Below are 24271 nucleotides of genomic sequence, written 5' to 3' on the forward strand. Positions count from 1 at the left end.
AAAATTATTATTGAATTAAAAACACAAATCAAATAATCTTTTTACAACATTTATTTTTTTTACTTTTTTATAAAAATACGATAGAGTTTTTTTTTAAAAATATTTTTCATAATAAACAAAATTTAATTTAAAGGTGTTTTGTTTCTTTTATATATATATATATATATATATAACGGTAAACAAATATTCAAAAAATAATAATATTATTAGTGATATGCTATTTAATTCAAAAAATTTAAATATACATAAAAATAAGATTGTAAAAAATTTAAATAATATTTTTTTATCAAGTAAAATTTAACATTTAATTTTAATAGGATTATTGATTTTTCTATATGAAAATATAGATATACGCAACAAATATTCAAAAAACGATGATGTTAAGAGCGATATATATTGAAAACACGTTACAAGCGATATATTATTTAATATAAAATTATATATATTGAAAACACGTTACGAGCGATATATTATTTAATATAAAGTTTTAGAATGTAAATAAAAATACGATTGAAGTTAAACTATTACATATATATATAAGCAGAAAAATGTACTAAGAATTGAAACATGAAACTTTTCCGTTCAAAAATGTTTTCGAAAAATATTAAACAATTATATTAACTTTAAAAATACAATAATATGTGATCGAATTTAAATTAGAAATAGATATAACATTGGATATTTAACAAAAGATAGTATTATTTTATCTAAAAAATTATATATATATATATATATATGGTTTTTTTTATATTTAATTTATAAAAAATTTAAATTGCAAAAATAATTTAAAACAAGAGGTTTTGCACAAGTAGTGCAAAACGCCCCTGCTAACAGCGGACCCTGCAATTTTTATTGCAGGGTTCGCTTTTGTGTAAAGCGGACGCTGCAATTTGCAGCGTCCGCTGCCAGCATGTCACATGGGGACTTGCAACTTGCAAGTCCCCATGTGATACTTTTGTTTTTTTTATTTGTTTTTTAATTAATTAATTATATAATTAATAATGTTTAATAAAATTATATTTAGTAGTATGATCATTTTTTTTAAAATTTTAAATTTCGAATTTGGTAATCGGACTAAAAAATTATTAAAAAAACAAAACATAAAATTTACGGTTAAAAAAATTATATTAATTAAATAAATTTACGATTTAACTTTAATTTTGGTCAGTGAAGTTATATATTTATTTTAATCGTTTGAATTTGTGGAGATCCCTCGGTTACGTGATAAATCTAGAATAATTAATTCAAATCTATTCAAACTGAACTGATGCAAAAATGCTTTTTTCAAAATTTCTCAATCCGAATTCAAGCCGAAACAAATCATCTCAAAAATTGTGAACTCAATCCGACCGGAATATATCTGAATTAATTTTGTATGTCTATTCATAAGAACTTGCAGAGATCCAAACGAATTAAAATAAGCCAATAACTCCTCTAACCAATTTTTAATAAAAAAAATAAAATTTATATTAAAAAATATGATATAAAATAAATTTATCAAAAAAAAAATTTATATTAAAATAAATTTATCAAAATATGTTGATAACTGATCACAAAAAATTTATTTAATCAATTCAATTTTTTAACCATAAATTTTAATTCTAATTTTCGAGATGATTTTGTTTCGACTTGAATTCGGATTGAGAAATTTTGTAATAGCATTTTTGCATCAGTTCAGTTTAAATAGATTTGAATTAAATACTCTAGATTTATCCACGTAACCGAGGGATCTCCACAAATACAAACGATTAAAATAAATATATAACTCCACTGATCAAAATTAAAGTTAAATCGTAAATTTATTTAATCAATATAATTTTTTTAACCGTAAATTTTATGTTTTGTTTTTTTAATAATTTTTTCAGTCCGATTATCAAATTCGAAATTTAGAATTTAAAAAAAAAGATCATACTACTAAATATAATTTTATTAAACATTATTAATTATATAATTAATTAATTAAAAAAAAAAAAAAAAAACAAAGGTATCACATGGAGACTTGCAAGTTTCAAGTCCCCATGTGACATGCTGGCAGCGTCCGCTGCCAGCATGAGCGGACGCTGCAAATTGCAGCGTCCGCTTTACACAAAAGCGGACCCTGCAATAAAAATTGCAGGGTCCGCTGTTAGCAGGGGCGTTTTGCACTACTTGTGCAAAACCCCTTGTTTCAAATTATTTTTGCAATTTAAATTTTTTTATGAATTAAATATAAAAAAAACCATATATATATATATATATATATTTCAACCGAAAAATAATTGCTGAAAATAGTGAAGATATTATTATCATAAAATTTAAAAATTCAAATAAGATAGTATTAAATTAAAAAATATAGATAGAGATAACATAGACTATTCAAGAAAATATAATATATGATTTAAATGATATAATTGTCGATCTAACATTTTTTAAAATATAGATAAATATAAAATTAAATTTTTAAATTTTTTTTATTATCATACTTATAGGTTGTTTTTGTTTGTTTAATTTTATATACTTTATATATTAATTTTTGTTAATATTTTATACTAATTTTACAAAGTTTAATGTAACTTATCTTATCCAAATATTATGTATCTATATTTTATTTTATTTATTTTTATATTTTATTCTTTTTTCTATTTTCCTATTTAAAATTTAAAATTTTTAAAATTTAAAAAATTTATATTTTGTTTTTTTATAGAATACAAATATTTAATGCATAAAATTTATAATTATTGGATAAATAAATTACTTAGAAAATAATAAAATTTTAAATATAAAAAAGTAATATGAAGAAGTAAAATATTAAAATAAGACATTTCTAAAAAAAATAAGGGTGTAAAAACTTTTTTTTTATATAAAAACATCTTAAAAGATGTCAAATAGCTTATCTCAAGGACTCAACTGTTTTCTAATAGTTTTTCAAAGAAATTTATAACAATTATAAACTTCGTCAAATACCCCTCCAATCATAATGAATTTAAATTTACTCCAATACTCTAAAGATTTGAAATTCATTGTGATCGTCTCAATTATAGTTTAATAAATATCAAGATAAATTTTATTTTATTTTTAAAAAGTTATATAAACAATGAAGACACATTTATATTGATAAATTTAATCATTTAATTCAATTCAATCTTAATTTAATTGTATTTTAATTATTTATTCAAATAATTATATTTATTAATTTACCAAAAAATATATATAAAAATAACACTATGTGCATCGCACAGGTGTACAGGTGAAATACTAGTATAACATAAATATAGAAATAGAGGTATAGATATCAATAAATTATAATTTAAAATAATAATCATTTTACATAATAATTAATAACAAAAATGTACTAATAATAATTATATCATTTCGATATAAAATAATTTATAAAATCACATATTTTAATATTTACCTTGTTTTATAGGGATAAGCAAAGTTGGAAGATAAATATAAGTATAAAGAGGATATAATAAGCTGACTAAAATCCTTTATGTTCACGGCCCTCATTCCTTAGTCGTCCGGTAGTAACTTTCCACTCGTTCTTCTAGGGTTCATATTCTGTCTCAATTCGATCGATTGGCGAGACATCGGTGACACAACAATACCATGGCTACTGCTTCAGGTAATTTATTTCCCTCGAATTCAATCAATTCGACCGTATCCTTGATTTCGAGTGAAAGATTATATGTTTATGTCGGATTAATGATTTCTGATGTAATTGTTTTTTAAAATCCAATTTCGAATTGCAGTGTCGTTTAAGTCGAGAGAGGATCACAGGAAACAGCTTGAGTTAGAAGAGGCGCGTAAAGCAGGGCTTGCACCTGCCGAGGTGGATGAGGATGGGAAGGAAATCAACCCCCATATTCCGCAGTATATGTCTTCGGCTCCTTGGTATTTGAATGCGGAGAGACCGGTACGTTGCGGGTTATATTTCCTTGCTCAGTTTTGCGCTTTGCATCTTTAGCCTGGAACTGTGACATGATTAATGTTCTTCTCTTTGTTGTCTTTTTATTAGAGTTTAAAACATCAACGGAAGTGGAAATCGGATCCCAATTATACCAAAGCTTGGTATGATAGAGGTGCTAAGATTTTTCAAGCTGACAAGTTCAGGAAGGGCGCTTGCGAAAAGTACACCACTTTATCTCTTTATGTATCTGTATGTATTGTTGTTTGAGCGTGTCTGTGTGTTCATGTATGTGTGGTAGCTTCTTAATCCTTTCTTGCTTCCATAATCCATGGTATCAAGTTTATGGATGATTTCTGATGTAATCCAAGATATATTGTAGTGCATCTTTCCTTTCAAATTTGTTCATTTTTTGCCAATGCGAATGCAAATTCCTATCTTATGGGATGGAGGAATTCAGTTATAGCCTATAGGATGCAAAATTAGTGATTACTCGTTCTTGACACAGACTCTGGTGACTTCAGCTCTACTTCACTTGGAATAGCTTACCTTCTTTTGCACAGTTTGATATTAGAAAAAAAAAATCTACTTGTAACTTTTTACTTGCAATGATTTCTTTCTTTTTGCATTTTTTAGAACTTGAGTTGTACTGTGTTACGGTTATGCTTGTGCATCTAATTATGTGCTTCCTACAGTTGTGGAGCTGTGACTCATGATAAGAAGTCTTGCGTGGAAAGGCCCCGCAAAACCGGAGCAAAGTGGACTGGAAAAAATATAGCCCCTGATGAGAAAATAGAGACCTTTGAGCTTGACTATGATGGAAAACGAGACCGTTGGAATGGATATGATGCAGCTTCTTTTGAACATGTTGTCCAGAGGTATGAAGCTAGGGATGAAGCAAGGCACACGTATTTAAAGGAACAACAGCTTAAGAAGTTGGAGGAGAAAAATAATAATCAAAATGAGGAAGATGGTGATAGTGATGATGAAGACAATGAAGATGATCTGAAAGTTGATGAGGCCAAAGTGGACGAGAGCAAGCAAATGGATTTTGCTAAGGTTGAAAAGCGTGTGCGTACTACTGGTGGAGGAAGCACAGGAACTGTTAGGTTTGCTATCATTTCTAGCATCCACCTTTTTTATTTAAAGTTTTGCCATACTCTAATTTTTTTCAACAAATGTTCGAATAGTAATAGGAAATTAAAAAAGTCCTGGAATCCATTCTGTAACCCTAAAACACATCTTTTAAATTCTGTTGTTGGTCTATTGAGATTGTGCATCTAACAACACTTTTGTTTTCTACCAGGAACCTACGTATTCGTGAGGATACTGCAAAATATCTTCTCAATCTTGACGTTAACTCTGCTCATTATGACCCGAAAACTCGTTCTATGCGTGAAGATCCTCTTCCAGATATGGATCCTAATGAAAAGTTTTATACGGTAAGTATAGAAGCTGTTCAAACAGCGAATCTGCTTTGTCTTTGTCTCTTGTTTTTCCCCTTTTTTGGTATTTATGTGTTAACGAGATGATATTTGGGCTTGCCTATAACATAGGGAGATAATCATCATAGAGTCAGCGGTCAAGCTTTGGAGTTTAAGCAGCTCAATATTCATGCTTGGGAAGCATTTGACAAGGGTCATGATGTCCATTTGCAAGCGGCTCCATCACAAGCTGAACTGCTTTATAAAAATTTCAAGATTAATAAGGAGAAGTTAAAGTTTCAAAATAAAGACACTATCATGGAGAAGTATGGCAATGCTGCTACAGAAGACAAGCTCCCACGAGAGCTTTTACTTGGTCAAAGTGAAAGAGAGGTTGAATATGATCGTGCTGGTAGAGTTATTAAAGGCCAGGTAAGGTTTCATATTATTCTCTGGCATTATTTCACCAGGTTTATGTGCTCTTTTTCATTTCGTGTATACTTGCATTTTTAGTTTGAGAGTTGATGAAATAATATCTCATGGGCTGCAAGATTTTTCATTTTGAGCTTGCGTGTTTACTTTCCTTCTGTTTGTTATCCTCTGGGTGAGTGGGTGGTTGGATTTTCGGCAATTAAATTTAATCTGCTTTTCCACACGCTTCCGTGGTTCTTCAAGTTTCTATGGTATTTCTGTGCTTGTATTCTGTGGTGGTGGTTTGTGTGCTTTGTGTGTTTATTCTAATCTCCTGTCTTGCTGTGGTCCTGCACAATATATTTCACCAGTCTTAAATGTGTTTGGTTTACAATTTTCATTGGTATTTTGATTAGCGGTATTAAAAATTCTAAAATTGATTAAAAATGAAATGAATTAATATGATAAGTAATCTATAGATAAGTAATATAATTTAAATTAAAAATAAATAAGAAAAAATAGTTAATACATTATTTGATTTGATGGATAGATTATAATTTATTTGATTTAATTGATGTAAAATTATTAATTAATAAATAGATAAATAATATGACGAAAATAAGGCGAAATTAATTGGAATAAGTTATACATAGATTAATAATACATCAAACCAAACAATGCCCCAGTGTATGATTGAACAACTGTTATGTGAGGAGGAATCCCTTCAACTGGAGTATAACCTTTCAGTGCCTGATATTTGTAGGAGGCATCTCTTCCAAAGAGCAAGTATGAGGAGGATGTTTACGTCAACAACCATACCAGTGTTTGGGGTTCTTGGTGGAAGGATCACCAATGGGGTTATGTATGTTGCCAGCAGACGGTTAGAAATAGCTATTGTACCGGTGCTGCTGGTATTGAAGCAGCTGAAGCTGCTGCAGATCTTATGAAAGCTAATATTTCTCGCAAAGAGGCTTCTGAAGGTTAGGGTTTTGAACCGTGCATTATTTATTGAAACTAGAAAACAAGAATGAGTTGAACAGGCTAATAGTTATTTTATTTACTTTTAATGATTGCTTCCCTACTGGGATGATTACATTCAAACAAAATTTTTAAACTTGACCTTATTGAGGAAAGATACTTAAAAGCGTGTGATGCAGAACACATTTTTGCTTCTTCAAAGAACTAGAGTCTAGATGTCAGTCGATCACTATGACCTTAAGATATTTGCTCTATGTAGTTGTCACCATCTCTTCATAAGTTTTCAGCTGATTAACAAATAAACTCTGGTTTGATTTTTATTTCGGCTTTCCTTTTATTTTGGTTATTGCTATCAGAAACAGCTTCCACAGCGGAGGAGAAAAGGCTTGCTACGTGGGGATCTGAAGTACCTGATGATTTAGTTCTGGACCAGAAGAAACTTGCTGAAGCACTTCAGAAGGTGAAATTCTTACAATCGAGTTTTGTTTCCTTGCAACAGTTACTTTATATGCGATACAAATGGAAGTTCGGATATATGCATGTCGTAGTGGTGGTTCATAACTATCTCCTCAATCCTTTTATTTGCCATAAATAATATATTTTTCCTCGAACATTTGATTGCTTAACATGTAATATTATCAACTTTTCAGGAGGATGAAAAGAGGAGAGAAGAGAAAGATGAAAGGAAACGTAAATACAACGTCAAGTGGAACGACGAGGTTACTCCAGAGGACATGGAGGCATACAGGATGAAGAGGATCCACCATGATGACCCCATGAAGGACTTCTTACATTGAAGTTGGAGCTTTCAGATATGACTAGAGGCTCGAGAAATATCCTGAAAAAGCAACTTCATAGGAGTCCTCGTTTGGAAACGTGGGTGTTTCTTGGTTCCAATTGTGAAAACATTTGTATCTGTTTTTAATAGTTTGCTACTTTTGATCACTCTTGAATGCTCGGCTTTGTTTTATGCTACATATAGACTCAAATCAATGTCGGTATAAAATAGATACATGACTAATTGATTTCCAAAATCAAAATGAAATAAAATAGATACATGTCTAATTGATTCAAAATCAAATTGAAAGAAACATAAGAAAAGATACTTGAAGGCTTCGTTAGATGCTACAAATAATGAGCCGTCATTTCTTGATTATGCATTTCGGCTCGAAACTTTGCGATGAATTCCTCGGCCCTTTCGTCGATCCTCTCCATTTGTGAAGAACCCATAACCAAAGACTCCCACATTTCATCTGCTGAACTCACCTTTTCATCCATACTCCCCACACCATTTTTGTGCAATCCTATAACATGATTCTTACCGCAATCAACAACAGTGCGACTATTGTTCAAATGATACATCTTCTCACAGGCTTTTGGATTCAACACAGAATCAGCATGCTCTACAAAGAGCTGGTCCACGAAAACAGGAAGATTCCCCCTCTTTATGTAAGCAAGGTGGCGTTTTTCGGTTCTACTTCTACGCTTGATGATCTTGAATTTCTTGGGATGAACCGAAAGGGATGTCGGCCATAAGAGTTTCTTGCAAGTTTTCTTGGAATCAAATTGGGTTTTGGGTTTCTTGATCAGCTTTGGCTTGCTCAGTTTAAGTTGCAGTTTCTTGGTGAAGATCCTCCAAGCTTTAGTAGGGGGAAACAACTTCAAATTCAAGCAAGACATAATTGAAGGAACAGGGATTTGGAGATATAGATATTGCAGAAGAACAGATGAGGTATTTTTGTGGATGAATGCATGAGTTGTTACTTTATAGGGCTCCTTGCTAGAGGTTTTATCATGAAGAATATAATTATTCACTTCAAATTTACGCTACTTGTTCCACTAATGACACCAAACTCTTGCGAAAGCATCCTATTCATGTGTATCTAGAGCCCACGAGTGATTGAGCATGATATATATGTAATAGTCTATGCTACATCGAGTGTGTTAAATTCGATATGATTTACACAAAAGTTCTTGTGTACCACACAATATTTTTATTTGAATTAAGTAATCAATTGAGATTCTTGTATAAAATTATGTGTATATAGTGTAGTACACCCGAATGTAACATAAACGGAACATATAATTCCTTTTTTTCACTGAAAGGGTTGACCCCAAAGGGGACCCCATTCTACATGAGTCAGATGCTCATTGGCTCATGCGAAGGGTAAATCGAGGTATGTGCACGAGCGGCAGGGACCTGAAGGAGGGAGCACATGACTCAATCCCCAAAGCATACCCCACAATATTTCAGCAGAGAATATGCTCCACATGAGGATCGAACCCGCAACGCTGGAAAATTTCTTCCCACGTCACCTCAGACCTTACCAACTCGCCTATGCCCTTGTGGGCGGAACATATATTTCCTTGATAGTAATGAATCTAGAAATGAACCGATCTTTTTTACTAACTTTTTCCCAACATTAGATTCTTTGCTTAGAACTTACGTCCGACCCATGGCCACTAGTCAACAAACGGCAAGGCTCAATATATTCCAGTTTATTTAATGCTAATGGGTCAAATTAAGTCAAAAGTTGTATTAATTTTTTTTTAATTAATAAGATCTCGAACTTTATGGAATTAGTTTTGATTAAAATAATTTTGAGTATATTCGAACTCGATCCTGAGCTTATCACCAAAGCGAAAATGATGATCAAATTGGAGTCCGAAGATGTAAGAAAATAATTTTCAAATTGAAAGATTAGTTTTGTTTTAAATATAAAAAAAAATATTTTCTAAATATAACAAAAAAATACGTGGACCCTGGAATTATGAAGTAATTCTTTCGAATGAATGTCCCAAAAAAAAATTGCCTTCATTTATTACTACAAATGTCGTTTTTGTTGAAAAATATATTATTATTATTATTATGTTGAATATTGAATATTGAACGTTGAATGTTGAATATTGAATTGTAAAATGTGAAAAATTAGTTTGTGATAATATAGATGATGATGTTTTAATTTTTGGACTAATCTCAAATGTGGATCTATAAATAGGTCTTCATTTGTGATGAAAAATACAATTGAGTTGAGAAAAAAATATTATAAAGTGTAGAGTTTGATATATTTTGAGTTTTGGAGTTTTTACTTTTTAGCATAAATTTTTACTTTTTCACAACACGTTATCAGCACGATCGCTCGAAGGTTCTCTATAATTTTCGACGCTCCAAAATACAAGAAAAATTCAAAAATATTCAACAAGTAAGAATTTTTATTTTACTGTTTATATATTTTTATTGTGTATATATTAATATATAATATCATGTTATGACAAAAAATAAGTTTTTTTCAAAACTTGTTATAAATCCTGGGAGGATGTTAAGACGACATCCCACACTCCCGGTAAGAGATACGACAAGTATAAAAGCCTCTAAGGTTCTTAAACAATATAATCATATTTGTATAATTTCATGTTATTATATAAAAGGTTGTCTATGACACCGATCTTATAATAATGTGATATGATATACTATACCTGACTTTATACTAACTATATTAGTATAATTTCACAATATTATATAAAAGGCTGTCTACGATACTGACCTTATAATAATGTGATATGATATACATAATTATTTAATTATGATTATCATTATATGCATTGCATCATTATCACGAATTTTTATTCAACATATACTCGATTTTTTCTTTACCCTCAACGGTCACAAACGGCTAGTTTTTGGCCTATAAATATGTTCACTCAAACTTATTTTCAATCACACCAAAATTCACTCTTTCTCTCAAAATATTTTTACTCGATTTTTCGAAGATGGAGATGATGTCATTTATAAGGCTATTTTTCATAACGATTATGATCATCATGCTCACGAGTCTTGTACTCACCAGCGATTTTCCATCACATACTTTTTATCTATTTGTATACGCACTTGTAATTTTCATTTTTTCATTATTTTGTATTGTCATATTAATGGAAATTAACTAATAAAATGCATTGTTATTTTTCTAGTACCACCATGACAAACTTGGCAAAGCTTGAATTCGTTGCACTCGATATCACTGGAAAACATTATATGTCATGGACTCTTGATGTTGAGATGCATCTTGAGTCATTGGGTCTAAGTGATACCATCAAAGAAATTAATATATCAACCTCATAAGATAAAGCAAAGGCAATGATTTTTGTAGTGACCCTTACCCGGATCACCTACTAAACAGAACTTAGGCATGAAATTAACTTAATTAAATAGATATCAGAATAAACTGCGAAAACATTACAAATATTACAATCCCAAGGCAAGGAATCTGTAAAAATCCAATTAGATTATACAACCATATCAAAAAGCTGTATCAATCCGATAACAACAGAAATAAAAACCTAAGCGAAGCTCCAACTGACCAACCGCTGCCTAGCCCCTCCTGGAACCACCCGCCTCGTCCAATCGCAAACCTGCCCCAAGAAATAGGGTGTCCAAAAACACAAAGTACGAGACGTGAGCATAAAACGCTCAGTACGAGAGTATGAGTATACATGCATGCAAAGTGAACTCTCTATAACTCAAGGTCAAAGATCAGATAACAGAGACTGACCGGGCCCTGGTATGTAGCACGTTGTGCCGTCGCTGCAGGAGGTGGCTCCCATACCAATATACCAGTGGATATGCCGGACCCAAATCGATGGAAGTCCATCCACTAACAGGATAGGGTACAACCCTACTAATATACATCTCGAAGGAGATAGCTCAATATGCAGATGAATGCAGCATAAATCAATGACATATAAATCATGCAGTCACATAATACATCATACTCAGTCAGGATATCTCGAACAGTACTATCGTACCTAACACCGAAGTCTGAACTAAGCTGGAAGAAGACAACCCCTAGCTGCCTTAGGTTCAAGTCCCGACCCGGCCTGGTCTCAAGACTGACCCGACCTGACCTCTCCCTTCAAGCCCGACCTGAACTGCTCCTGGTCAAGCCCGACCTAAACTGCTCCTGGTCAAGCCCAACCTGAACTGCTCCTGTCAAGCCCCGAGCTACTCCTTCCCGAACTCCCGAGCTACTCATGACCGAGCTCCCGAGCTACTCCTTGGTCCGAGTAAAACTAAGAAGTGAGATGAAATGGTGTAAAATGACCGAACCCTCGACTCCTATTTATAGAGGATGAGCCGGGACAGTTGTCAATTGAGTGCATGACACCTAGCAGGACACTAATCATGTTTTAACTCCAGCCACATGTCCATTCCCGACCTGAATACCATGTGTTCTTCCCATAACCGAACACTACCCTGGCCTTGCACATCACTTTCTTGAGCACCCTAAGCCCCGACCTTAGCCAAGCACTAACACATTCCCGAGCCCTAGCTCCAAGCCCGAGCTCTAGCTCAATGCCCGAGCTCTTGCTCAATGCCCGAGCTATTGATGAACAACCATGACCGACCCGAGCTACTCATGTCATGTGTTCTTGATCTTAACTTGTGCTCTTGTTAATAAAATATAATTAACCAATTAATCTTGTAAATTGGAACTGGGCTACTACATTGTCCCCCACTTAAGATATTTCGTCCTCGAAATAAGATCTTAAGTACTGAATGTAATACAAAAATCAGAAACATTCTTTATTCTAATCAAACGTTTACAACTGAATACAACTCGAAAATAAAATCAAAACAACTCAGGATATTCTGTGCGCATCCAGTCTTCGAGTTCCCAAGTAGCTTCCTCAGTGCCTCGACGCTGCCACTGAACTAAAACCAGAGGAATGACTTTGTTTCGCAAAACCTTATCCTTATGATCCAGGATACGAATAGGTTTCTCAACATAGGTCAAATTCTTGCTCACCTGAACCTCAGACCGCTGCAGAATATGAGACTCATCCGCCACATACCGTCGCAATAGAGATACATGGAACACGTCGTGAATACTGGAAAGATGCGGTGGCAAAGCTAGTTGATAAGTCAAATCGCCAATGCTCTCCAAAATTTCAAACGGACCGATAAATCTGGGAGACAACTTGCCCTTAAGGCCAAATCTGAGAATTCTGCGGAAAGGTGACACTCTCAGAAATACTTTCTTCCCAACATCGAACTGCAAAGGCCTACGCTTGGTATTAGCATAGCTGGCCTGACGATCCTGTGCAGTCTTAATCCGTTTCTTGATCTGATCAACAACATCTGCTACCTGTTGGATTAACTCTGGTACCTCAGCCTGCCTCTCCCCCACTTCTTTCCAGAAGAGTGGAGTACGACAACGTTGCCCGTACAACGCCTCAAAAGGTGCTATACCAATACTAGTATGATAGCTGTTGTTGTACGCAAACTCAATCAAAGTCAAATGATCTTGCCAGGCTGAACCAAATTCCATAGTGCACGCTCAAAGCATATCCTCCAAAGTACGGATAGTGCGCTCTGACTGACCATCTGTCTCCGGGTGATAAGCAGTACTCAAACTGAGAATAGTACCCATCGCACTCTGAACACTCTCCCAGAACCTAGAAGTAAACCTGGGGTCTCGATCACTGACAATGCTCACAGGCACTCCATGAAGTCGAACGATCTCCTGAATGTACAACCGCGCCATACGATCCACAGAATACTCTCGGCTATAGGCAATGAAATGTGCTGACTTGGTGAGTCGGTCTACCACCACCCAGATAGCATCACAGTTCCTCGAGGTCATTGGCAAATGGGTCACAAAATCCATCGTCATCAACTCCCATTTCCACACAGGAATAGGCAGACTGTGAAGCAATCCTCCAAGTTGTCAGTGTTCTGCCTTGACCTACTGATACACCAAACATATAGAAGCATACTAATACACATTTTTCTTCATTCCTTTCCACCAGAAAGAACCTCAGACGCAAATCTTTCTACACCGAAAGGATTCACATACTTTATAACTAACACTTGTCATAACACCTGTGACAACGTCGTTGTCCACAATTCTTGATTTCCTGAATTCCTCAGGTTCTCTTTTTGGAAATATCAATACAATTATTCTGTTGATTAACAAATCGATTAGTGCAGGATGAACAAAACTATTTCATCCCTCTTAGGCAAAGTCCTAAAATCAATACAACCTAGCAAAAACCCCTGAATCGATCTCATCGAATCAGACTTATCAATGCATATCCATTAGACATCCTGAAAAATCAGTGACAACAATCTCGCTGGATCTGATAACCTTAGATCTCAGCTGCTGTCCTTTTTCCATGTCTAAACACTTGATGTTATCCTGTTAGTATTCATTAAAATTCAAACGCTTGCTAGATCAATTTTTTTGACACTGAAGTCCCAGAATTACTGCAAATCATTCCTGAGAACTGAATATCTGAGTACTCTACTCATCTTTTCAGTCTATCAAAAAATGAATAATTCTAATCATTCTTTATGCAAAAGAATATTTAGCTCCCCCATCACGGGTTATAACATCTGTATCAACCTCAGACAAATAATTGCAAATAGTCACTGGGCACCAAACTTGCACCAGTTTAACTGACCATTTCAAAACATACATGAACACCTAAGTGTTCATCTTTCCACTATCCAAGTGAATTCTTATATTGTCGCATCCATGCTGTGACTTAGCAGGCTCATGACATCTGTCAATAGAATCGAGTATATTTTCAAGGTTATCAAACTGATACCAAATTATACTCTAACGTAACTGTTACAATGATCCCTAGACTGAGTAAATTTCCATCCCCTTCTGAAGTAGAAAAGACTTCCAGAATATTAATGGAAATACACTCTCCCACGTCTATTGTTGATCACAGTTCACGTTTCTCAATATATGTCATCACAGTGCCCTGATAAAATTTTTATTAGATTGACAATCCATCAATCAAATTCCAATTCTTACAGGAAACTTCCTTAAGTAAACTAATCACTTAGAATTTCATGTTTATCTCGTAATCAATATCCTGATCAATAATATACCTCTGATAGAATCAATCAATACTGGCAAAACCTCCTGGTTCTCCCCCAGTATCACGTGCGAGAACTACTCGTCCAGAATATTCACTTGTCAAGGAATCCTTTTCAAGACTATTCTGTCCACGGAAAGCCAAAGTTTGTATCTCTGATAAAGTCAGACAATAACTCACCACAATCCCTTTGGCACTAATCCAGCACCAAATGCAATTCCAGAAGACTCAAATAAATCCTAAATATTTTCCTGATAGTTATACCCATTGTTATGATTGTACATACAACGAGACTGAGGTAAGCCTTCCTATAATGCCAAACTGGAACAAAAAAATCCTTCCAGAGTATGCCGGCATAAGGTCACACTTGCTATACCATCTCGAAACCTGACAGTCAAGAGCATCCTGGCATAACTCATCCCCGAGTCTCTGATATTATGAAATATTCCTATCTGGACCAAAATCACCGTTCAAGGAAAATTATCTGTAGAGGCACAACTCAAATCCCGAGTTTGTAAACATCTGATAATTAAATCCTGTTGAATATCAATTCAATTAATCTTTGAAATCATAAATCTAGATCAAAACTTATCTACTCAGAACAATTACTTGTCAAGGAAAAATCTATTCCAAGACTGTTCTGAAAACGGAATATCTGTATCTCAAACAGAGGATAACTAAACCTTGATACCATACCTGGTATCTGTCCAATCCAAAGTCATACCCTGCTGTGACAGTGCCAAATTTCCAGACTGAGTAGCCTTCCCTATATAGTCTATGGAGCACAAAGGCCTCCAAAACAACCTCTGAAGTAAGAAAACTTCTAGATTAATATCGACTAAGGGTCGCGCTTCCTCACGTCTAGTACTGGTCACAATCCACAACTCTTGGTATTACTTAGTCTGTCATCCTGATGAAAATCCATTACCACTAGGTAACAACCTAAAAAGATCAAAACAGCCAACTGTTCTAAATAATTCCGTCTAGAATAAACATTCATGCATCCTGATGAATCACATCATCTCTGAAAACACTTGGTTTACTAGAATATTCTAGGTAAAACATCTAGAACTATTCATTGAAAACATGCAAAATCCCAAGTACTCATTAAAACAATGATCAGTCTTTTATTCAAAATAACCAAGTTAATCTCAAAGATTACAACACTTGAACCACAAATCCAGGTTCTAATACAATCTTTATTACAATCCCATGTAATACACAACTTAATCAAAAGATTACACTGAAAGATGTACAATACAACAATAACTGAGTACATCAAATTCTGAAATCTTTAATACATCTGATTAAAACTGAAATACAGTATTTAAATTCCTATGGAAGTCTTTCATTCCGTCTACTGATCTTGAACATGAAGTTTTCCTCAGGTCAGCAGACCTTCTTCATCGCAAGATCTCAAAGATAAAATCTTGCTAATCTACCGGATCCTTCCAATATTGCTGGGTTCCTAATATGGTAGATGAGACAAGATTCTTCTGACAATCTCTCCAACTACTAGTGAAGAGTCTTCCGGGGTGGCTTCCTTGGTCGACTCAGAATGGATGACTACATGTCACACATTCCTTTCAACCTGGAGAAGCACCTGGCGTTGAAAACTGGAACTTCTCTACCAGCTCCATCCTGCTGGGATCCACATAATACGAACTTCTGCTGCCAACCTTGGCAATGACGATCTTGGAAAAGCCTAAACATCTTGCTATTCCAATTCCCGATAATGCTATCGATATTGAATCCAACTTGTAACCCTACAAAGGATAACCCAAAATCAATACTATGTCCCAAAGAATCTTATTGCATTCTATGATACCATAAATATAGTGACCCTTACCCGAATCACCTACTAAACAGAATTTAGGCATGCAATTAACTTAATTAAACAGATATCAGAATAAACTGCGGAAACATTACAAATACTACAATCCCAAGGCAAGGAATCTGTAAAAATCCAATTAGATTATACAACCATATCGAAAAGCTGTATCAATCCGATAACAACAGAAATAGAAACCTAAGCGAAGCTCCAGCTGACCAACCGCTGCCTAGCCCCTCCTGGAACCACCCGCCTCGTCCAATCGAAAACCTGCCCCAAGGAATAGGGTGTCCAGAAACACAAAGTACGAGACGTGAGCATAAAACGCTCAATACGAGAGTATGAGTATACATGAATGCAAAGTGAACTCCCTATAACTCGAGGTCAAAGATTAGATAACAGAGACAGACCGGACCCTGGTATGTAGCACGCTGTGCCGTCGCTGCAGGAGGTGGCTCCCATACCAATATACCAGTGAATATGCCGGACCCAAATCGATGGAAGTCCATCCACTAACAGGATAGGGTACAACCCTACAAATATACATCTCGAAGGAGATAGCTCAATATGCAGATGAATGCAGCATAAATCAATGACATATAAATCATGCAGTCACATAATACATGCATACTCAGTCAAGATATCTCGAACAGTACTATCGTACCTAACACCGAATTCTGAACTAAGCTGGAAGAAGACAACCCCTAGCTGCCTTAGGTTCAAGTCCCGACCCGACCTGGTCTCAAGACTGACCCGACCTGACCTCTCCCTTCAAGCTCGACCTGAACTGCTCCTGGTCAAGCCCCGAGCTACTCCTTCCCAAACTCCCGAGCTACTCATGACCGACCCGAGCTACTCATGTCATGTTCTCTTGATCTTAACTTGTGCTCTTGTTAATAAAATATAATTAACCAATTAATCTTGTAAATTGGAACTGGCCTACTACAATTTTCTTACGCCGACATCTTGATGAAGGGTTGAAATGTGAGTATCTCACAGAAAAAGACCCAATGATTTTATGGAAAGGGTTGAAAGAAAGATTTGAGCATATAAGGGAAGTGATACTCCCGACCGCCCGTGATGAATGGAATACGTTGAGATTCCAAGACATTAAAAAAGTCAGTGATTATAATTCTGCGATATATCGAATTGTCTCGCAATTAAAATTCTGTGGACTTGAAGTCACAGAGATGGAAATGCTTGAGAAAACATTTTCCACTTTTCACGCATCAAATATAACTATACAGCAACAATATAGAGTGCGTGGTTTTACGAGATATTCTGAACTCATTGCATGTCTTCTTATGGCGGAAAAGAACAACGAATTGTTAATAAGAAATCATCAATCCTGATCCACTGGATCAACGGCATTTCCTGAAGCAAATGTCGTAATGAAAAATCAAAATCAAAATCAAAGGCATAGACCATATTTTGGTCATGGACGAGGTCGAGGACGTGGGCGTGGACGTGGACGTAAAAATGATCGCGGTCGTGGTCGCGGCCGTGGATATGAAAATAATCGAGATAGTTACTTCAATAAATCATCTCAAAAAAACGTCACGAACCACCCACCAAAAAGGCAGCATGAAAATACGAGTGAAAATAAAAATCACTCAAAAAGAATTGAGAGTGTTTGTTATAGATGTGGCACTCCAGGACATTGGTCACATATTTGTCGAACCCCTGAGCACCTATGTAAGCTCTATAAAGAATCGATAAATGAAAAAGGAAAAGAGACCAATTTTGTTGAAAATAGTGACCATTTAATTGGTTCAACTAGTTTCAATGCTGCAGATTTTTTGAATGATTTCGAAGACATTGATTAAAGATTGGTGGAACTAGATTGTAACAAATTTGTATTTTTCATGCATTCTTGTATTATAAAGCATGTTATATTTTGCATTTGTATTGAACTTAATTTTTTTTATTTCATTTTTGTGAAGTTTGATATGAAAAATGCTATGAGCAAACATGAAAATAATATCATGGAAATTTGCATACCGGATAGTGGTACAACGCACACTATTCTGCGAGATAAAAGATATTTCTTGGAAATAAAACCAACAAAAATAATGGTGAATACAATATCAGACCATGTAGACTTGATTGAAGGTTGTGGTAAAACACAATTTTTGTTACCAAATGGTACAAAATTTCTGATAAATGATGTTTTATATTCACCACAATCGAAAAGAAATTTGTTGAGTTTTAATGACATATATTCTTATGGATATGATACTGAGACGTTAACTGATGAAAATCAGAAATATATGTGTCTTACCACATATAAATCGGGAAATAAATATGTGGTTGAAAAATTATCAATGCTCCCTACTGGATTGCATTATACACATACAAGGCCAATCGAATCAAATATGGTGGTTAATAGTTCTTCAATATTAACCAATTGACATGATCGATTGGGACATCCTGGTTCAATAATGATGCGAAAAATTATTGAAAATACGCATGGTCATCCATTGAAAGACCAGAAGATCTTTCAGAATAGTAAGTTTCAATGTAAATCATGTTCTCTTGGAAAACTTATTATAAGACTATCGCCAGCTAAAATCCAAACATAATCACCCATATTTCTTGAACGTATTCAGGGTGATATTTGTGGGTCAATTCATCCACCATGTGGACAATTTCGATATTTTATGGTATTGATCGATGCCTCCAGCAGATGGTCACATGTATGCTTATTGTCAACTCGGAATGTTGCATTTGCAAAACTAATGGCTCAAATAATAAAATTGCGGAATCAATTTCCCGATTATACAATCAAGAAAATAAGACTTGATAATGCTGGAGAATTTACTTCCCAAACTTTCAATGACTATTGTATGTCAATGGGAATTACTGTTGAACATCCTGTTGCTCATGTTTATACACAGAATGGATTAGCTGAATCATTGATTAAACGTCTACAACTGATTGCTAGACCAATGATTATGAGAACAAAACTCCCTATTTCTATATGAGGACATGTAATTTTACATGCTGCGACATTAATTCGCATCAGACCAAGTGCATATCATAAATTCTCCCCATTGCAGCTTGCATTTGGTAAAGAACCAAATATTTCTCATTTGAGAATTTTTGGATGTATGGTGTATGTGCCTATTGCACCACCTCAACGATCGAAAATGGGTTCTCAAAGAAAAATCGGTATTTATATCGGTTATGATAGCCCATCAATCATTCGATATCTTGAGCCTCAGACAAGCGATGTGTTTACAGCACGTTTTGCTGATTGTCATTTTAATGAAAAAATCTTCCCAATGTTAGGGGGAGAAAAGAAACACATCGAAAAAAAAATCACATGGTATGTACCATCATTGTTACATTTGGATCCAAGGACCAAACAATGTGAGAAAGATGTACAACAAATTGTGCACTTGCAAAGAATTGCAAATCAAATGCCAGATGCATTTGCAGACACAAAAGGGGTAATGAAATCATATTTACATGCTGTAAATGCCCCTGCTCGAATTGAAATTCCAAAGAAATAAATTGAAGACACTCATGATGTCATAAAACGCTTGAAGCGTGAAAGGCCAGTCGGTTCCAAGGATAAAAATCCTCGGAAAAGAAAAGGCATAGAGAAACACGATGATCATAAAATAGAAAATGGTGTTCCAAAAGAAACACCTGATGATGAAAATGTTCTGTCAGAACCACAAACTGACGAGAATCGTGAAATCTCTATCAATTATATTAATACTGAAAAAATATGGAACTGAAAAGATATAGAAGATATTGATGAGATATTTTCTTATAATGTGGCATGTGACATCATAATGAAAACGAGGATCATGAACCAAAAACCTTTGGTGAATGTAAAACTCGTCATGATTGGGCAAAATGGAAAGATGTCATATAGGTTGAATTGGATTCGCTGAATAAACGTAATGTTTTTGGACCTATAGTCCTCACACCTGAAGGTGTAAAACCTGTTGGATACAAATGAGTTTTTATTCGAAAGCGAAATGAGAAAAATGAAATAGTCAGATATAAAGCTAGACTTGTTTCACAAGGTTTTTCTCAAAGGCCTGGAATTGATTATGAAGAAACGTATTCTCCTGTTATGGATGCAATTATGTTTCGATATTTAATTAGTTTGGCAGTGTCTGAAAATTTGAAAATGTGTCTTATGGATGTTGTTACAGCTTACTTATACGGATCACTTGATAGTGATATATACATGAAAATCTCTGAAGGATTTAAGATGCCTAAAGCACAAAGTTCAAAACCCAGAGAATTTTATTCTGTAAAATTGCAAAGATCATTATATGGGTTGAAGCAATCCGGCTGAATGTGGTATAATCGGCTAAGTGAGCACTTGATGCAAAATGGATATGTAAATGATCCAATATGCCCTTGTGTTTTCATCAAGAAAAAAACATCCGGATGTGTAATTATTGATGTATATGTTGATGATTTAAACATCATTGGAACGAATAAAGAAATTCAAGAGGTTATGATGTACTTGAAGGAAGAATTCGAAATAAAGGATCTTGAAAAAACTAAGTATTGTCTGGGTTTGCAAATCGAACAAAAAGAATGTGGAATTTTCGTTCACCAGAAAAATTATACAGAAAAGATCCTTAAATGTTTTAATATGGATAAATCAAATCCATTAAGTACTCCAATGGTTGTAAGATCATTAAACATAAAAAAGGATCAATTTCGTCCATGTGAAGATGATGAAGTTATTCTTGGTCCAGAAGTACCATATCTAAGTGCCATTGGTGCCCTTATGTATCTTGCAAATTGCACTAGACATGATATATCTTTTGCTGTAAATTTATTGGCAAGATTTAGTTTATATCCAACAAAGAGGCACTGGAACAGAATTAAGCATATATTCCGTTATCTACGAGGAACAACAGATTTGGAACTTTTGTACTCAAAAGACACCAATCAAAGTATCATTGGTTATGCTGATGCTGGATATTTATCTGATCCACATAAGACACATTCTCAAACCGGATATGTATTTACTCGTGGAGGCACCGCAATTTCTTGGCGTTCACAGAAACAAACACTCGTAACAACTTCATCAAATCACGCTGATATTATTGCATTACATGAAACAAGTCGTGAATGTGTATGGTTAAAGTTAATGACCAAACATATTCAAATATCGTGTGGATTGACAGTAGACAAGAAGCCTGTGACACTATATGAAGATAATGCTGCATGTATTGCTCAAATGAAAGAAGGATATATCAAAAGTGACAGAACCAAACATATCTCCCCAAAATTCTTTGCCTACACTCAAGAGCTTGAGAAGAATAAAGATATTGATATCTGTTACATTCAATCAAGTGAGAGCTCATCAGATCTCTTCACAAAGACACTTCCCACGACGATATTCAGAAAGCATATATACAACATTGGGATGCGTAATCTACGGAATATGTGAAGAATCACTCATGTTAACATGAGGGAGAGTTTACGTGGCTGCACTCTTTTTTCCTTACTATGGTTTTTATCCCACTGAGTTTTTCCTAGTAAGGTTTTTAACGAGGCAGTATAAAACACGTAATGAAGACAGCCATCATATCACGATCATCATCACAAGGGGGAGTGTTGAATAATAATATTATTATTATTATGTTGAATATTGAATATTGAATGTTGAATGTTGAATATTGAGTTGTAAAATGTGGAAAATTAGTGTGTGATGATGTAGATGATGATGTTTTAATTTTTGGACTAATCTCAAATGTGGATCTATAAACAGGTCTTCATTTGTGATGAAAAATACAATTGAGTTGAGAGAAAAATATTATAAAGTGTAGAGTTTGATATATTTTGAGTTTTGGAGTTTTTACTTTTTAGCATAAATTTTTACTTTTTTACAACAGTCTCAAATATTAAAACTCACCTAATTATAAACAAGCTAGTTGAAATAGAACACCTCCTAAATTATAATCCAACATAACATAAAAGGTAAATATTTGTTGAAAATCAAAGTGTATAAGCTTATAAAAGGCGAAAAATGCCCGGACAAACCTTTAGGCATTCCTCCCCTTATTTGGCCAAGAACATCGCACTTAATTGTAATGGCGTACCCAATGGGATAATGGCATTTATGATCTATAAGCCGGATCTCTTGAAGCTATCTCATTCGAGCATTATTTGAATGTGGATTCAATGGTTCATTTTTTTTATTTTTTTTTTGCATAGGAGATGTTTATTTATCATGCAAAAAAAAAAAATCTGTCAAATTTAGCACATGAACAATGCTAGTATCAACAGAACCCTATAAGCCTCGCATAAGATGTCTTGACTCGGTAGTATGATTGTGATGTCATTTTGTCGTAATTCGATCCTATTCTTATGATAATGTTCTAAAGATGTATTCGATTGTGGGTATTTATTTCGTCCATAACTTTGATTGCAAGACCAAAAACCAACCATTTGATGCACGAGATTTCTCCCAAGTTGAATGGACTTATCTAATATGTAAGCCAACCTAACAATATATTTTCGTCCAGACCGAAGGATCCTCTCTAAGATGTATGAAGTCATACAATTGATTTAATTTTTCATTTATTTTTTCGAAAAAAAAAACTTCACTAAATTAACTAGTATAGAGGTTGTTAAAACAAAGGGTGTGGGATCGACCACCACCTTTTGATACAATCATACAAACGTTAATTTGGGAATTAACTCACATTGTGCTGGGCCATATTTTATTCTTTTTCAAAGCGCAAATCTGCCATTGGTTAGATTCACACAAAAAGGCATGGAATGGAAGCAAAAAAGGACCCAAAAAATCAGTAAGTGAAGCTATGATGTGTATACATACATTTTATAGTATTATTTTTTAAATTAATTTTTTATTTTAAATTATTTAACGTACACTAAATCAATTACGGTTCCTACAAAAAAAAATTAGATTTTGTCTCTACATTTGTTCATTCGAAGCGTGCATTTTGGGTATTTTTGTTCATTCACTTCACTTTTGTTGTAAAAAGTAAAAAAAACTAGAGATTTATCTTAACAAAGTGAAATTGACATAAATGTGTTCAGTGTGGGGAGATGAGATATTTATCCTAACAACATTGTAGTATTGTATTAAGAGTGCATTTAAAGATGGATATTTATGAATATACGTGAAGAAAGAAATTTAACATTCAAAATTATCACTGATTTAATGCTAAAAACAAGGATTTTCTCTCCCTGGTAATAAAAATACACATACATATCAGACATACAATACAAGTAATTTTTCTTATGAATTGTGCAGCTTAAATATTTACTAACTTGAGTATTCAAGGAGCTTCGCCGCGAAAACCTTCAAACTCTTTTGCTGTTTATTCATTATTTTTAAGAATATCATCACTAAAAATACCTTATGAGTTTATAAATTGCTATTTGTTAGTTTAATATTTCAATGTGAAACCTTGTAACATAGTTGAATCATTCTTTTAAATGAGTAGTTCAAGTGCGATTGAGGTTTTTTTCCTTTATTTCTTTTTATTGGGAACAACGCTCATTTTATAAAAAAATATACATTAAATAAAAGTTTTTTGTTTTAAAAAATAAAAAAAATACAATTTTCAGAATGTTTGAAGTTAATTTTGTAGTTTATCTCAATTAAAGAGCTCAGACAAATGACAGTTTTGTCAAAGAGTTTGAACAAAAAGTTTCTGACGTGAGAACTGAAAGCAAAATTCAAGTTTCTATTAATAATTTATTGATAATTTCTCCTTAAACAATGTCTTATATCTTTATAAGAAATAATGAATAGCATTATAATTTACAAGTAAGATTTTTTATTATTATAATAATAAAAATAAATAAATAAATAACAAAATATATAATAGAGAAAAATAT

At 33.8% G+C, this 24271-nt stretch overlaps 1 protein-coding gene across 2 annotated transcripts; it reads left to right on the forward strand.

Annotated features, from left to right (window-relative positions):
- Positions 1-3468: 3468 nt before the first annotated feature.
- On the forward strand, positions 3469-7720 carry LOC140879247 (pre-mRNA-splicing factor SLU7-like). 2 transcript variants are annotated; one of them, XM_073282928.1, is made up of 9 exons: positions 3469-3604; positions 3732-3895; positions 3998-4110; positions 4582-4995; positions 5193-5328; positions 5443-5742; positions 6485-6701; positions 7056-7159; positions 7350-7720. In XM_073282928.1, the coding sequence occupies exons 1-9, from the start codon at positions 3589-3591 to the stop codon at positions 7494-7496; spliced, it is 1611 nt and encodes a 536-aa protein (XP_073139029.1). In that variant the 5' UTR covers positions 3469-3588; the 3' UTR covers positions 7497-7720. The 2 variants fall into 2 exon arrangements, with proteins under 2 accessions (XP_073139029.1, XP_073139034.1); XM_073282933.1 differs by having other exon boundaries at positions 7062-7159.
- The last annotated feature ends 16551 nt before the right edge of the window (positions 7721-24271 follow it).

Source organism: Henckelia pumila, chromosome 1, assembly GCF_033568475.1.
Source record: "Henckelia pumila isolate YLH828 chromosome 1, ASM3356847v2, whole genome shotgun sequence".
NCBI lineage: Eukaryota > Viridiplantae > Streptophyta > Magnoliopsida > Lamiales > Gesneriaceae > Henckelia > Henckelia pumila.

Coding starts and splice junctions, on each gene's coding strand:
- LOC140879247 (XM_073282928.1), top strand. Junction 3,896..3,997: donor ATTTGAATGCGGAGAGACCG/GTACGTTGCGGG, acceptor TCTTTTTATTAG/AGTTTAAAACATCAACGGAA. Junction 4,111..4,581: donor AGGAAGGGCGCTTGCGAAAA/GTACACCACTTT, acceptor TGCTTCCTACAG/TTGTGGAGCTGTGACTCATG.